This window comes from Malaclemys terrapin, chromosome 9 (genome assembly GCF_027887155.1).
Source record: "Malaclemys terrapin pileata isolate rMalTer1 chromosome 9, rMalTer1.hap1, whole genome shotgun sequence".
NCBI lineage: Eukaryota > Metazoa > Chordata > Testudines > Emydidae > Malaclemys > Malaclemys terrapin.
In genome coordinates, this window is record NC_071513.1 from 64,725,613 (window position 1) to 64,739,831 (window position 14,219).

At 43.0% G+C, this 14,219-nt stretch overlaps 1 protein-coding gene across 5 annotated transcripts in view; it reads right to left on the reverse strand.

Moving 5' to 3' along the window:
• Window positions 1-14,219, reverse strand: part of LOC128843068 (retinol-binding protein 1) — a 123,908-nt gene that overhangs the window by 82,821 nt on the left and 26,868 nt on the right. For all 5 annotated transcript variants that reach the window (XM_054039579.1, XM_054039581.1, XM_054039578.1 and 2 more), the window contains exon 2: window positions 12,565-12,716. In XM_054039579.1, coding sequence (XP_053895554.1) covers window positions 12,565-12,673 — 109 coding nt within the window. In that variant the 5' untranslated portion in view covers window positions 12,674-12,716. The remainder of the gene's footprint in view (window positions 1-12,564; window positions 12,717-14,219) is intronic.

Here is a 14,219-nt window from a genome sequence, read left to right on the forward strand (position 1 = left end):
ATAGCACTGCTGCAGGCTTAAACAGAATTACTACAGATTACATTCAACCTCACCTCTACATTTCACTGAAATACTTTATCATGCAGTATTTAATTCTCCCAACTTACATTTTGTAATGGAAAATCAAAGTTAAACTCATAGCAGTAACTGCTGTGACATTAATTAAACCTGACACTGACCCAACACCTGGGAGCAAACATTTTCCTTTACTGCATTACGGCTGCTGGATTAAATACATTGCAACTCCCAGACAAAAAACAAAACAAAAGAAACCTCTCTCAAGCAACATGTATTCTTTTACCCTAGACCTGATGTAGGCTATTTCCACTAAATATCCAGAGTTGCTCAGTGTCAATTAAGGGAAATTCCTTGTGCATTGGGATTCAGGTTTAGTACAGGAAAGGGCCCCTAAATTTGTTAGTAGGCAGTGGACAGCTGGTGACTGATATCCAGGGGCCTTTTGCAAGTGCAGCAGGCAGGACCCAACCTGACCAGGTGAAGGAACAGATTTAGTGAGTGCTCCTCATTCCCTTCAGATTACATCACGTCACTTGGTGACAGACCAGGCGGAAGAGAGATAGGACAAGTGACGCTGGAAAGTTGCATGCTACCTGAAGCGCAAGGCACTGCTCTTCTGTGTATATATCCAGCCTACTGTCCTTTTCACCAACTCAGCTAATTGGCAACTCCTTGAGGTGGCCAGTCTTCTGGGGTTTACAGCAGCAGGCCAAAACAAAAATTTCTGTAAATCCCTCTGGGATCAGCCCAAAGATATTCCTGGTTGCCCTATCAATTTAAAATCCACCTGAGATTACTTTGTCCATTCACATTAATGCAGCATAGTACCCAAAGACAGGGTAGGCCCACTGCTTAGTGAAGAGGGAGAAACAGTAACAGGAAACTTGGAAATGGCAGAGATGCTTAATGACTTCTTTGTTTCGGTCTTCACCGAGAAGTCTGAAGGAATGCCTAACATAGTGAATGCTAATGGGAAGGGGGTAGGTTTAGCAGATAAAATAAAAAAAGAACAACTTAAAAATCACTTAGAAAAGTTAGATGCCTGCAAGTCACCAGGGCCTGATGAAATGCATCCTAGAATACTCAAGGAGTTAATAGAGGAGGTATCTGAGCCTCTAGCTATTATCTTTGGAAAATCATGGGAGACGGGAGAGATTCCAGAAGACTGGAAAAGGGCAAATATAGTGCCCATGATATTGGCATAGAAAGTACGCTTATTAAGTTTGCGGATGATACCAAACTGGGAGGGATTGCAACTGCTTTGGAGGACAGGGTCATAATTCAAAATGATCTGGACAAATTGGAGAAATGGTCTGAGTTAAACAGGATGAAGTTTAACAAAGACAAATGCAAAGTGCTCCACTTAGGAAGAAAAGTCAGTTTCACACATATAGAATGGGAAGAGACGGTCTAGGAAGGAGTACGGCAGAAAGGGATCTAGGGGTTATAGTGGACCACAAGCTCAATATGAGTCAACAGTGTGATGCTGTTGCAAAAAAAGCAAACATGATTCTGGGATGTATTAACAGGTGTGTTGTGAGCAAGGCACGAGAAGTCATTCTTCCACTCTACTCTGCTCTGGTTAGGCCTCAGCTGGAGTATTGTGTCCAGTTCTGGGCACCGCATTTCAAGAAAGATGTGGAGAAACTGGAAAGGGTCCAGAGAAGAGCAACAAGAATGATTAAAGGTCTTGAGAACATGACCTATGAAGGAAGTCTGAAAGAATTGGGTTTGTTTAGTTTGGAAAAGAGAAGACTGAGAGGGGACATGATAGCAGTTTTCAGGTATCTAAAAGGGTGTTATAAGGAACAGGGAGAAAACTTGTTCACCTTAGCCTCTAAGGATAGAACAAGAAGCAATGGGCTTAAACTGCAGCAAAGGAGGTCTAGGTTGGACATTAGGAAAAAGTTCCTAATTGTCAGGGTGGTTAAACACTGGAATAAATTGCCTAGGGAGGTTGTGGAATCTCCATCTCTGGAGATATTTAAGAGTAGGTTAGATAAATGTCTATCAGGGATGGTCTAGACAGTATTTGGTCCTGCCATGAGGGCAGGGGACTGGACTCGATGACCTCTCGAGGTCCCTTCCAGTCCTAGAATCTATGAATCTATGATCATGGCAGACAGGAACTTGGTTTGGGAGAATTTGAATGATTTTTGGAAGAGGGAGAGCAGAGTCAGTATTTCTTCACTTCAATGAGACTACTCACAGTGTATAGAGTTAATCACGTGTAAATCTTTGCAGGAACAGCTTATATCAATTTTATAATTTTTTTTTTTAAACACAGACACACGAACACCCTTTGTTCACAAATGAAATGCAATCACCTTTTGGGGGGCAGCTGCTCAACACCTCAGTGAAGAATACTCATGTCCATTTGGAAATAATAAAGATGTAATCTTGTATTTTAATTGTTAAAGTATAGATGCACACTAGCAAATATTTATAAAAATATTTTTATTTCTTCATTAAAAAAAAAACAGCTACTAAGACACTTGCTTGGTTTTCAGAACCCAGTTAGCTAATTGGATGATTTAATTTTTCTAACAATTCTTTGTCTGTGTATGACCATGCATACATTAAATCACAAAATAAAAGGCTTATGTTAAAGTAATGTTTATAGTTTGTCTTTAATCCACAAAAGAGCAGCAATGTTCCCTGGAGACCTTTCAACATATTAATGTCAGTGAAATGAAAACCATATTTTTTCAACATTCTATTTAAGCCAAATTCTTTATCTTATATATAGGTTATATTTAACTGAGTCAAGCAGTATTAGATGTCCAATGTTTTGGCCCTACAGCCATTTGCAAAAGCTGAGAGATTAGTCACCCAATACTCTTTACAAATTAAAAAGTATTATAAAGGGATATCATTCCAGATTTATAGTCATAAAACGAACTGAGGAAGAGATTGTCAAGAAAAAAATTAACAGGCAAGACAACATTTTTCACTTTTGTGTCAGATAATCCTCTGGGAGGAAATAAGAAAAAGCAATCTATGAGAAGAAAAACTTTGAGATAGCTGTCATCTACATATTTAGAAAAGGAAGTAAACTACTGAGTCACTGGTGAAAGTGGTAGTGGAAGACCCTACTGCAACCTTGCAAATCTCTTCATAGGATGGGTGGGAACTCCTTCACTACCACAGATGGGTGTTAGAATAAATTCATTAACATATACAAGGCATGAAGTTAGTATGGTGATGGGCACCATGTAGGAGTCTACTTGGACATGAATCCTCCAAGCACTACCTGGCTTAATCCATCTGGCTATTGCGGCCTTTGAAGCCCCCTACCTTTAACTGATTAGTAGTTGAGGATGAACAAGGATCAAGAGTGCTTTCTACACATCAAGTTTATAATAAAATTACTTTCCGCTCAGATCACAATTTTCACACCACATTTTCTCAAAACACCACTCCACCCATATAGGGTCTTTCGGATTTGGATAGAAGAAAGGAAAAGCAGCAACTTGTGATCTGTGAAAACTAGTGTTTTGTTTGGGAATGAAGCATGAAACCTCCATCCTGAAAACAACAATGTGAATAATAAGGCATTGTGGTTCCATTTATAGGGATCCCAATTGTGAAATTCTCCTGACTGAAGTGATCACTGTGAAGAATACCAACATGACTGAATGTAAGGGGTACAAAGGAAGCAGATAAGGATGATAAGGAGTCTATTGACTTCAATGTACTTTGCATTAGGACCAGCGTCTCCAAAGAGGGCATTTGAGGACCAGAGTCATACTTAAAAGCTCTACCCCATAAGGAATATTTTCATGTTCAGCGAGAAGAAATCAGAGAAGAAACACTGTTCAAGGCTGCAATGTGTAATTTCAGAGAATTCAGCTTTACAAGGATCTGTAGGAAGCTTTCCTGGAGGTACTCAGCAATCCTCTGCCGAAGGCTCCTTGGCAGAGCTGCTTTGTTCCTTCCCCCATTGAGGGACACTTTCCCGCATCATTCTGCAATCACTTGAGGAGGGACCAAAGCAGCACAGAGGCGAACAGCATAGGGACCAAGGCAAAAGCTAACAGCATGTAGTGGATTCACCCTTGCTTCTCTAGTTACCCTCAAGAGTGAGATGTTTGCTACAATGATCCCTGCCTGTGGAAAAGGGTGGGAATCTTTAGAATATTTTCCCCTGTCAAGTGCCCGAGACCCTATAATATTGCTTTTCTCCAGTGCCCCGGGGTAAACTCATCATGCTTGGGGTGTTCACCGGCACGTGTGCTTGTCTAGGGTCAGCAAGAAAGTGACTGGTATGTTAGCAGTGGTGTATTTTACTCAACTGTTTCAATGCTGTACGTATACTTAACAATCATGCTTCTGTGTATTGTTCCTTGTGCTTCTCCAGATCTGTCTTTGAAAGGCACCCCCTACACACTGGCTGAGCATCTCAGCCAGATAAGAAAGTGCCCAAGATGGAGCAAGGAAGATATGTTCAGGGAGGTGCTACTCCACTCAGAAGCAGAGAAGAGTGAATGCAGGCAATGGCAGGAAAGCGATAGGCAGAAAAAGAAAAGAAAAATAAGGCCTACAGTAGGGATGCAGCAGAGAGGATGATAAAAATTTTGGAGGGGCAAACAGACATGCTGCATCCCTCATAATGTTGCAGACTCAGCACATGCGTGCACACCCTCCCCTTCAGCACATTCACAACTCTTTCCCATGCCCTCCGCAAACTCCACTCGCATTCCTTTCCGTATTCTGGGACTTCTCACTTTCCCGTGCGCCCCACCCCCACAGACATCTTCACAAACGATAGCTCAGCTCTGAAAGTCGGCCCTCCCCTGGTACCTCCTCTCCCTTGAGAATGTGCATGTGTGTGTGCACGCGCGCGCACACTGTTGTGGCTTTTTTGTTTTGCAATAAAAGCAAAGTTATTTGAAAGATAAGCACTCTTTATTTGTTTCCATGCAAGTTATGCTAGCAAAAGGCATCAGCAAATACACAAGCACTGTAATCTTTTGCTTACATTGAATCCTTGGCCTGAACAATTGCAAGTGCTTCTTGGCCTAGCAAAACTCGACTTCATTAAGCACTGCAGTCCCAAGCATAGCAACAAATGTTACTAGTTCTCATCTTCAAAATGTTGCCTCGAAGCCTCCCTGATTTGAATTGTCCCCTGTTGTGCCCCTCCAATAGCCCTTCCCTTCACAATACTATGCAACATGCGGCTATGACATGGGAATATTTTCTTCACTGAGGTCTAACCTCCCATAAAGGCATCGCCTGCGATCCTTTAATCTGCCTAATGCGCATTCCATGGTCATCCTGCACCTACTCAGCCTATTGTTGAATCGCTCCTTACTGCTATCTAGGTTTTCCGTGTACGGCTTCATGAGCCATGGCATTAAGGGATATGCCGGGTCTCCCAAGATCACTATGGGCATTTTGACATCCCCTATGGTGATCTTCTGGTCTCGGAAGAAAGCCCCTACTCACAGCTTTCTGTAAAGGCTGATATTCCCGAAGATACGTGTGTTATGCACCTTCCCGTATTGATGTCAGTGAAACGGCCACGGTGATCCACAAGCACCTGCAACGCCATGGAAAAGTACCCCTTCCTATTGATGTATTCTGTCGCAAGGTGATCCGGTGCCAAAATTGGAATATACATGCTATCTATCACCCCTCCACAGTTAGGGAAACCCATTTCTGCCCTCCACTATTTCATGCATGTTGCCAAGCATCACAGTCTTTCGCAGCAGGATGCAATTAATGGCCCTGCACACTTGTGTTAACGCAGTCCAACGGTTGACTTCCTCATTCCAAACTGATCCGTGACCAGTAGCAGTCTGGAGTAGTCACCTTCCACACTGTGATCGCCACGTGCTTCTCCACCATGAGGGCAGCTCTCATTTGGGTATCCCTGCACCGCAGGGCTGGGGCAAGCTCAGCACACAGTTCCAGGAAGGTGGCTTTCTTCATCCGAAAGTTCTGCAGCCACTGCTCATCATCCCAGATCTGCATAACTATGTGACCCCACCACTCAGTGCTAGTTTTCCGAGCCCAAAAGCAACATTCCACCATGTTCACTTGTGGCGTGAATGCCAAAAGCAACCTAATGTTGCTCCTATCCATGTCGAACAGCGCCTTAGACAACTGTGATTTCTATTGACTTTGGAGCTTCAACACTAACTCCACTGTTATTCGCGATGTGGTAGTGGTAGCTAGCAGAGCAGTGGAGAGCAGTGTGGGCTCCATGGCAGAGCAAGAAGAAAACAAGGGACGTTGAAAAATGCCATTAACTGAAGACAAACATATGAAATGCTGGGACAGAAAGCAATGCATCATGGGACATTGAGCCCGGACCCATGATGCGCTATGATCCCCTCTGCCTTCCCTCAACACCTACTGGCAGAAAGTGGAGAGCTGAACTGTGGGATAGCTACCCACAGTGTACTGGTCTCACTGTCGATGTGACTGCCTCAAGTGTGGACACGCAGTGCCGACAGCGTATGATAGTGTGAACACACAACAATGATTTTCTTTGAATGCTTTCTGATTGTCAACCAAACTCTCGGTGAAAAAACTCTCCCAGCATAGACATAGCCTTAGAGAGCACTTCTCTTTTAAAACAGTCTCTGACACCTTTTCTCTTCTTGTGCTTCCACTTGGAAATTTCTAGGCTCCAGTTCCCATCAGCTTCTGGGCAGAGTCATTCAAAGATATTGCCCCTGCTAACTGCAAACGCATTGATCAGCTGGGGTAGAGCCATTCAGTGTTGAAGGCCCTTAATGACTCTGTCACCTCTTCCTAGACATAGACTGTCCATTAGGTGTCAAGTGTCAAGAATGAACTCTCAAAGCCACACTAAAGGTTTCATTCAGACTGGAGGCTGAAATATAACAAGACATTCACTAACCCAAAATAGAACTCATAAGATAACAGACACGCTCCACAATCTGTCATAGTTACTGTCTCGTCACCCAACAGTAAGTAACAATAAAGTGGCACAAAGTAGATGAGGGAGTAATTAGAACAGAAGGGGCAGTGAGTTGGAAGTCTCCAAACTTTGAGTTCAGTGCATGATGAGATGCTGTTTTTGGAACAGAGCTAGGAATGGAGAGAACTAGAAGAGATAAGGTGTCACATTCTGGGGTGCAATCCAGACTAGTGAGGGGCTGTGTCACCAGCTGCCCTGTAACCCTGGGTGCCACACAATGTTTTGCTTCTGTAGCTCCCAACCTGTGCTGCTCATAACCAGTCTATTAAGATGCAGGTCACACCCTGGGTGTCTGTGTATGGCGGCAGTCCTGATCCAGCAGTTCGCAAGCAACACACCAGTTACACTCTAGCTTCCACAAGCCTTGGTTACCACTTGCAGGGTAAACCCAACACACTCCCAGTCTTGGATTTTCCCCAAAACATGTGTTCTGCAAAGTCCAGCCCTCTTCTGACAGTTATGATTCATTGTCCCATGTAAAGAGTCAATATTCAACAGTTTGTTGCTTTAACTGAAATTACCAAACAGTTTAGTTTATTCACAGCACTGGAGTGGTTTAGATTAAAAAAATCAAGTTTATTATCAAAAGAAGATATACTGGAATTCACTTAAAATCCTAAGAGATAAAGTTAGAAATGGTTACAGGCAATTAAAAGTGAAAACACATAAGAGCCTAAAAGAATCTATCAATTTTGGTTCAAGGCCTTGTTTAAGATGGCCTTTTTCACCCCCAGTCTTCCAGCAAGATGGAGACTGATCCTTTCCTTGGTCGGGATCTCTCCCATAGGCTCAAAGGTGCTGGTGCCTTTATCTTCTTAGGTGAGAGAGATAACTTGGGGATCTCCTCTTTCTTTTATAGTCCAGTGAACCTTTGAAGTGGATTTTTCTCAGGGTTACCCTTGAAAGTAATGTTTATTCAAGCAGACACTCCCCTCCTTTTTGTTGGGTTGTGTTTGCTAAAATGCAAATGGTTCTGTTTCCTGCTATCTCCTCCCCCTGCTAGCTTGAATACCCCATTTATTACTTATATGTAAATTGAAGTAAACAGACATTCCTTGGACCTGTCTAACAACATTTACTTAAGCAGGGCTGTCTGGTTTTGAACGTTTGCCAATATCATCATACAGGGGGCATTTATAAAACTTTACATATCACCATATTGACCACTGAATTATTAGTTCTCAGACGATACCCTCACAAGGCATATTTTTGTACAAAGATTATTACAATGGTATTGTGGCAGGGCCAGTTCGCTCTTGCCTCTGCTCAAGCCCACAAACAGCTCAGAGACCTTTTTGCTGGTAAAACACCCCATGCACTTTCTTAACAATATTTGTTTCCACCATCGTTACACACCATATAGCCTTACCCCTACAGTCCTAGGAAGCCCTCAGCTCCTAAGGCAAGGTATCTTTTTGCAAGCCCCTTTCCCATATGGCCTTTTAGTTCTCCTCAGCCTCAATTAGACACAGCTCTTCTTAATAAGGTCTGTTCTAGTAATTAATCAGAGTTGTAGTGGCTCAGTTGCTGTTGCCCAACACTCCGTCACAAGTGTGTAGCGTGTGACTATAGTGGTGCTTTTGGTCACAGAAGGACAGAGCAACATCTATGATATTATGGTACTCTACTGATGGATTATTAGCTACTAGTAATACATGTAAGAAGGGCCTCTATAATCAACATATTGTACCAGACTATATCGAAGAACTCAGGATATATTGGAAACACAAAGAGGAAAAAAAATCTCTAGTATCATCTGTTAAATGTGAAGAGCTAGGAGACAGGTTGATTTGACTCCTGTGTGTCATGGACATGCTTTTTGTAAGTTTTTGAGGTATCGTGCATGGTGTACATCTGAATTATGGGGAAAGAGCAGCAATCATATTTTGCCATGAAGAAGCAAGGTGTGAATAGTAAGTAATACTGGTTACAATACAGCCTTTGCACATGTATACAAGTTGGTAACTCAAGTTGTTCCCAACTGGTTTTGCTGGTGCTCTCTGTTGGGTGTCACCTCCCTATCCCCACTGAACAATGTCCTAACACCACAGCAACCATCTCATCTTCTTTCAGTCCATTTTCTCTCACTTTTCCCCCCTTTCTCTCCTTCCTTCCTTCCCCCATATTCTTTTTTGCTGACTCTTCTCCTCTCAAAACCCTGTCTGTTAACCCCAATCCTCCTCCTCATTCCTCCACTCTCCTGAAGACTATATGCTTCAGGGTGAAAGGGGAATCCACTGAAGGAAATCCACAGGAAAGTCACAGATGCAGAAAAGAGAGGCTGTCAAAGCCTGCAGTCTTCTACATGCCAGCTACTCCTGCAGCCAGCTAGCTTAGGGGCCACAATGAGAGTTTTACCATGCAGCAACATGTTTATGGCATGTGCTGGGTGAATGGATCTGGGGTCCCTGCAGCTTCACTGATCTTCACTGTTCTTCTCTTTGGTCTGCCACCCCCTCTTGAGCTTGTCTGGAGCACCCAGCTAGGAGACACCAACCAACAGAAGATATACAAACCAGAATACTATCAAAAATATTTCAAATCACCTAATGTCAGGCAGGTTCTAGAATTGGCTTTTCTCACTGTCTATTGAAACTGTGTGAATCCATACAAACTATAAAGATGGCAGGGGAACATCTGAAACAACTGAAAATCTAAAGGCACTCAATAAAATGCCATTCCTAAAGTGGGAAAGTATGTGAAATAGGAATATAAAGCCTGCATTTGAAACTGAAGAGGTGTGCAAAAAGATGGGAAAAAATTACCAGAGATGATGTCAGTTATGTTATATGCAAAAGGGTGATTCATGCCATTCGTAACAGTGAAGCAGGACTGTGAAGAGAAATTGAGGCATACTATTGTATAACTGCTATATAGCTTCTGTCTGACTCATCATTGAGCAGAGACAACCAGGTAGCATCAGTAACCAAAAATGTTTTCTTCTACCTTCAGCTTGCTAGCAACTTCACACCTTCTGAAGAAGGACCATGCCACAGATTCCTTATGTTTGTTACCCACAGAGAGCATTATTACAACACCTGTATCTGAAGACGGAAGCAACGCAAAATAGAGCAGATCATGGTCCCCTTTTAGTGAAACAGGCCTCTGTGACACAGCACCACTGATCTCTGACCCCATCATAGGTTTCTAGTCTGCGTAGGTCATGGTCCTCATCTTCCAAGCCAATCAATCAATCAGGACTCAGTTACATCAGCAAGCACATCTCTATCCACATCCTGCCCAGATATCTGCATTCCTCTGGAACAATGCAGCAGACAAAGTGAAGGACGAAGCATTTAAGCTTTCTGGGTGAGGGATTCTACTGTGAAACAAGCTTCTGGAGGAGACTAACTCAGAGTGTGACCAATGTCTAGGGCAGGGGTCGGCAACGTTTGGCACGCGGCTCGCCAGGGTAAGCACCCTAGCGGGCCGGGCCAGTTTATTTACCTCCTGATGCGGCAGGTTCGGCCGATCGTGGCCCTCACTGGCTGGGGTTCGCCGCCCCGGCGGGAAGCCACGGCCAGCACATCCCTCACCCGCGCTGCTTCTTACCACCCCCATTGGCCCAGGACGGTGAACCGCGGCCAGTGGGGCCGCGATCAGCCGAACCTGCCGCATCAGCAGGTAAATAAACTGGCCCGGCCCGCCAGGATACTTACCCTGGCGAGCCACGTGCCAAACGTTGCCGACCCCTGGTCTAGGGCATGCTACCAGACCCTTCTCTTAGAGAGTTCCCTACCACAGCTCGAATGATTTTTTTTTTTTTAAATCTATCTAGTTACCTCAAGTAAAACTTCCCATAGCCCTGGGAGAAGATTCCACAAAGCTATTGGTATGCAGATCTAGTTTACCTGGGAAGCACTTAGAAAGCACATTTATGGTGCTACAGAAGACCATGAGATAAATATTCCCCTTATTGCTTAGACTATTTATATTAGTAAATCTCTATGCATTAACAGAAGATACTCTTATGATGGAGACCTTCTAAGTGTAAAATAAATAAGTGAACAACAGGTCTATTTGTTTTAACAGAAGGAAGGATGTACTGTACAATGTGCATTACTCAATTACCTGTGTTGACACTGATTAAATGAAAAAGTAAAAAAAAAAAAAAAAAATACCAATCACCAAACATTAGCCCACTAACTCCACCACTCATCACACTGACACAACAACAGCCTAACTCATTCAATTTCAATTCAACAACCCTATCACATATCAAAGAATTGAAAGTCACACTGCAAAGCAAAACTTTCATTCCAACCTTCCAAAGGCACATTTCTAATAAAATTTGGGCTAAATTATGATTTAACAATCTGCCAGAGTGAGGGGCAGTGCCTGGCTGCACTGCCCTTAGAGCAGACCAGGGAATGAACTGTGATTCAGACAGTCATAATTCATTTCCAGGTTCAGTCCTTCCTTCGGGGAAAGCAATCAGCCACTGGCCTGTTCCAGTATCAGATTGTTTCCCACTTCACACCACCTCAGCTTGCTGCCTTGCATATTGGAGCAGATGGAGTCATGACCCACTCCTACTCCTACCCCTGCCCATACTCTCTTTGTCCAGCTGTACAGCACGGGGAGCAGTAGCCCAAAAGAGGATTGAAACCCTTTAGTACCACAGCGAGAGCGCAGCAATTCTCCCTCCAGAAAACCACTCTGTTTCCTCTCAAAGCATGCCATTAGCATGCAAGTGCTGCTCTCTAACCAATGCAGGTTAGCAGCATTTCTGGATCCCCATGTTTGACCAAACAATTCTTGCTAATGCTATTCTCCAATCACTTTCAAATGCCTTATCTCCCTACCCATTCCTTACATCCCCCTGCCCCCCCGCCACTTCCGATCAATTACTTATCCCCACTCCCTGACAATTTCTGGGAGAAAGCACTCAGGAATTAAGAGTTAATCAATGTTGGGATTCTTTCCTTCATAGCAACACTGTGCTGCTTCAGATTCTTGCTTTCTTTTAAACTGACGATTCTCTAGGCCACTAGCCACTCCGCTTAGCTGCTGAGATTTCCTAGCTTGCTGAAATTTTGACCTCTTGTCCCTCATGTAGACTATTTTGCTAGGGGAGGAAAGTTCTAGCCCTTAATGAATATGGGTAATGAATCTCACTTTTTCCCCCCTTCCCAGTTTTACATGGCAGTCAAAACTGCAAACTGCACCATTTCTTCATATTAAATTACTACCTCATCATAAAATCCCAAAATTTCAACATCAATGCTTCTTCTCTGTACCAAAGAAGGGCGCCCTTTCACCAGACCTACAGCATGCAGCAAATTTCCACTGCAAATGAGATCTTAAAACTGTTGACAAAACTAACTGCAATTGTGCGAACACCTTGTTATAAAATCTCCACGGTGGGTAACTAGACTCAACAGGAGGCGGTAACACTAGAATTTCTTTATTCAACATTCCATCAAGTGTGTTATCAAAGAGTCATACTTAATTAGCAAAAAATAAGACCATGAAAATGTTAAAATGACAGCCAATCAGCCCTTAGTCCCGAGACTGGAAAATCCAACCTCCCTTTCATTTCAAATACTCCATGTTCCCCAAGAGGGCTGCATAAACTCCATCCTACTGACCTGTTTGATGAAGGTGATCTCTAGCCAGCTCAAATAAACGCATGTGCATGTTTGTGATGGGGTTAAATGAGCCGCAGGCAAGGAGAACAAGAGGTATCCGGCTCTTCATCGTGAGAGATATTGCACACCAAGATCTTGACCGGCATTTCACCCTAAAGGAAAAATAACAATTAAAATAACCCTTGTCTCAGAGAGGTATTCCACAGCTGTTTCTCACAATAATAAATAATGAATTACCATTTTCAGAACTGTCCATCATTGGAACATTAGTAAAATGTCAAGGGATCAGCAGACAGCAGCATAAGAATATATGCCAAGTGAGTATTAAAATCAAAAAACCTATATCTGTACAGAAGTTAAATCTATGGACAGACCCCTAATAATGTTTTGGAAACAGAAAAGGTAGGAGAGGACATTACCAGAAATTAAAATGGTCTTCTGAACAAGATGATTGCTCTTGAGAGCTATTATCACCAAAACCCTCATGGTCTTAATGTTTTTCACAAAACATACATTTTTGCATCAGTAAGACAAAACACTATACATCTAAGAATCCTGAGTCTGTATCCACATTTTCAGAAGTACCACAAAATAAAAAAGATGCTTAAATTGTAGATGTCAAAAAGCTATACATGAAGCTAGATAACAAGGCAAGGCCATCTATACTACAATAATCACAATGGCAGGGGAACCTAGCTACAACAAGGTAGTTTCCTGACAAATAGAGGAGATATCTGTATTGGAGCACTGACGGGACTTAAAAGGATTTTAACTGTCTGGAGGACAGAATTGTAGGAATGGAAGGGCTCTCAAGAAGCCTTCTAGTCCAGTCCCATGCGCTCAATGTAGGACTAAAGTATTATCTAGACCATCCCTGACAGGCGTTCGTCATTGGAGATTTTTAAGAGCAGGTTAGACAGAGATTTCACAATCTCCCTATACAATTTATTCTAGTGCTTAACCACCCTGAGAGTTAGGAAGTTTTCTCTAATGTCCAACCTAAACAGCCCTTGCTGCAATTTAAACCTATTGCTTCGTGTCCTATCCTCAGAGGTTAAGGAAAACAATTTTTCTCCCTCCTCCTTTTATGTACTTAAAAACTGTTATCGTGTCCCACCCTCAGTCTTCTCTTCTCCGGACTAAACAAACCCAATTTTTTTAATCTTCCCTCATAGGTCATGTTTCCTAGACCTTTAATCATTTTTGTTGCTCATCTCTGAACTTTCTCTAATTTGTCCACATCTTTTCTGAAATGTGGTGCCCAAAACTGGACACAATAAATGTTGAGGCCCAATCAGCGCAGACTAGCAAGAATTACTTCCTGTGCCTTGCCCTTGTGGAGTGGGCAACAATCGGCGTGGCAGGCACCTTCCCCCAGCGGTAACACTCCTTAATGCAAGATTTGATCCACGACGAGATATGCTGAGAGGACACGAGGAGACCTTTCATTCTATCCACCATGGCCACAAAAAGTTGGACGGACTTCCGAAATGGCTTAGTTCTCTCTATATAGAAGGCTAAGGCTCTGCATACATCCAGTGAGTGCAGCCTGCGCTCCCTATCGGAGGAGTGCAGGTTGGGGTAAAACACTAGGAGAAAAATGTCCTGAGCCATGTGAAACAACCTTAGGGAGGAAAGCAGGGTGAGGTCTAAGT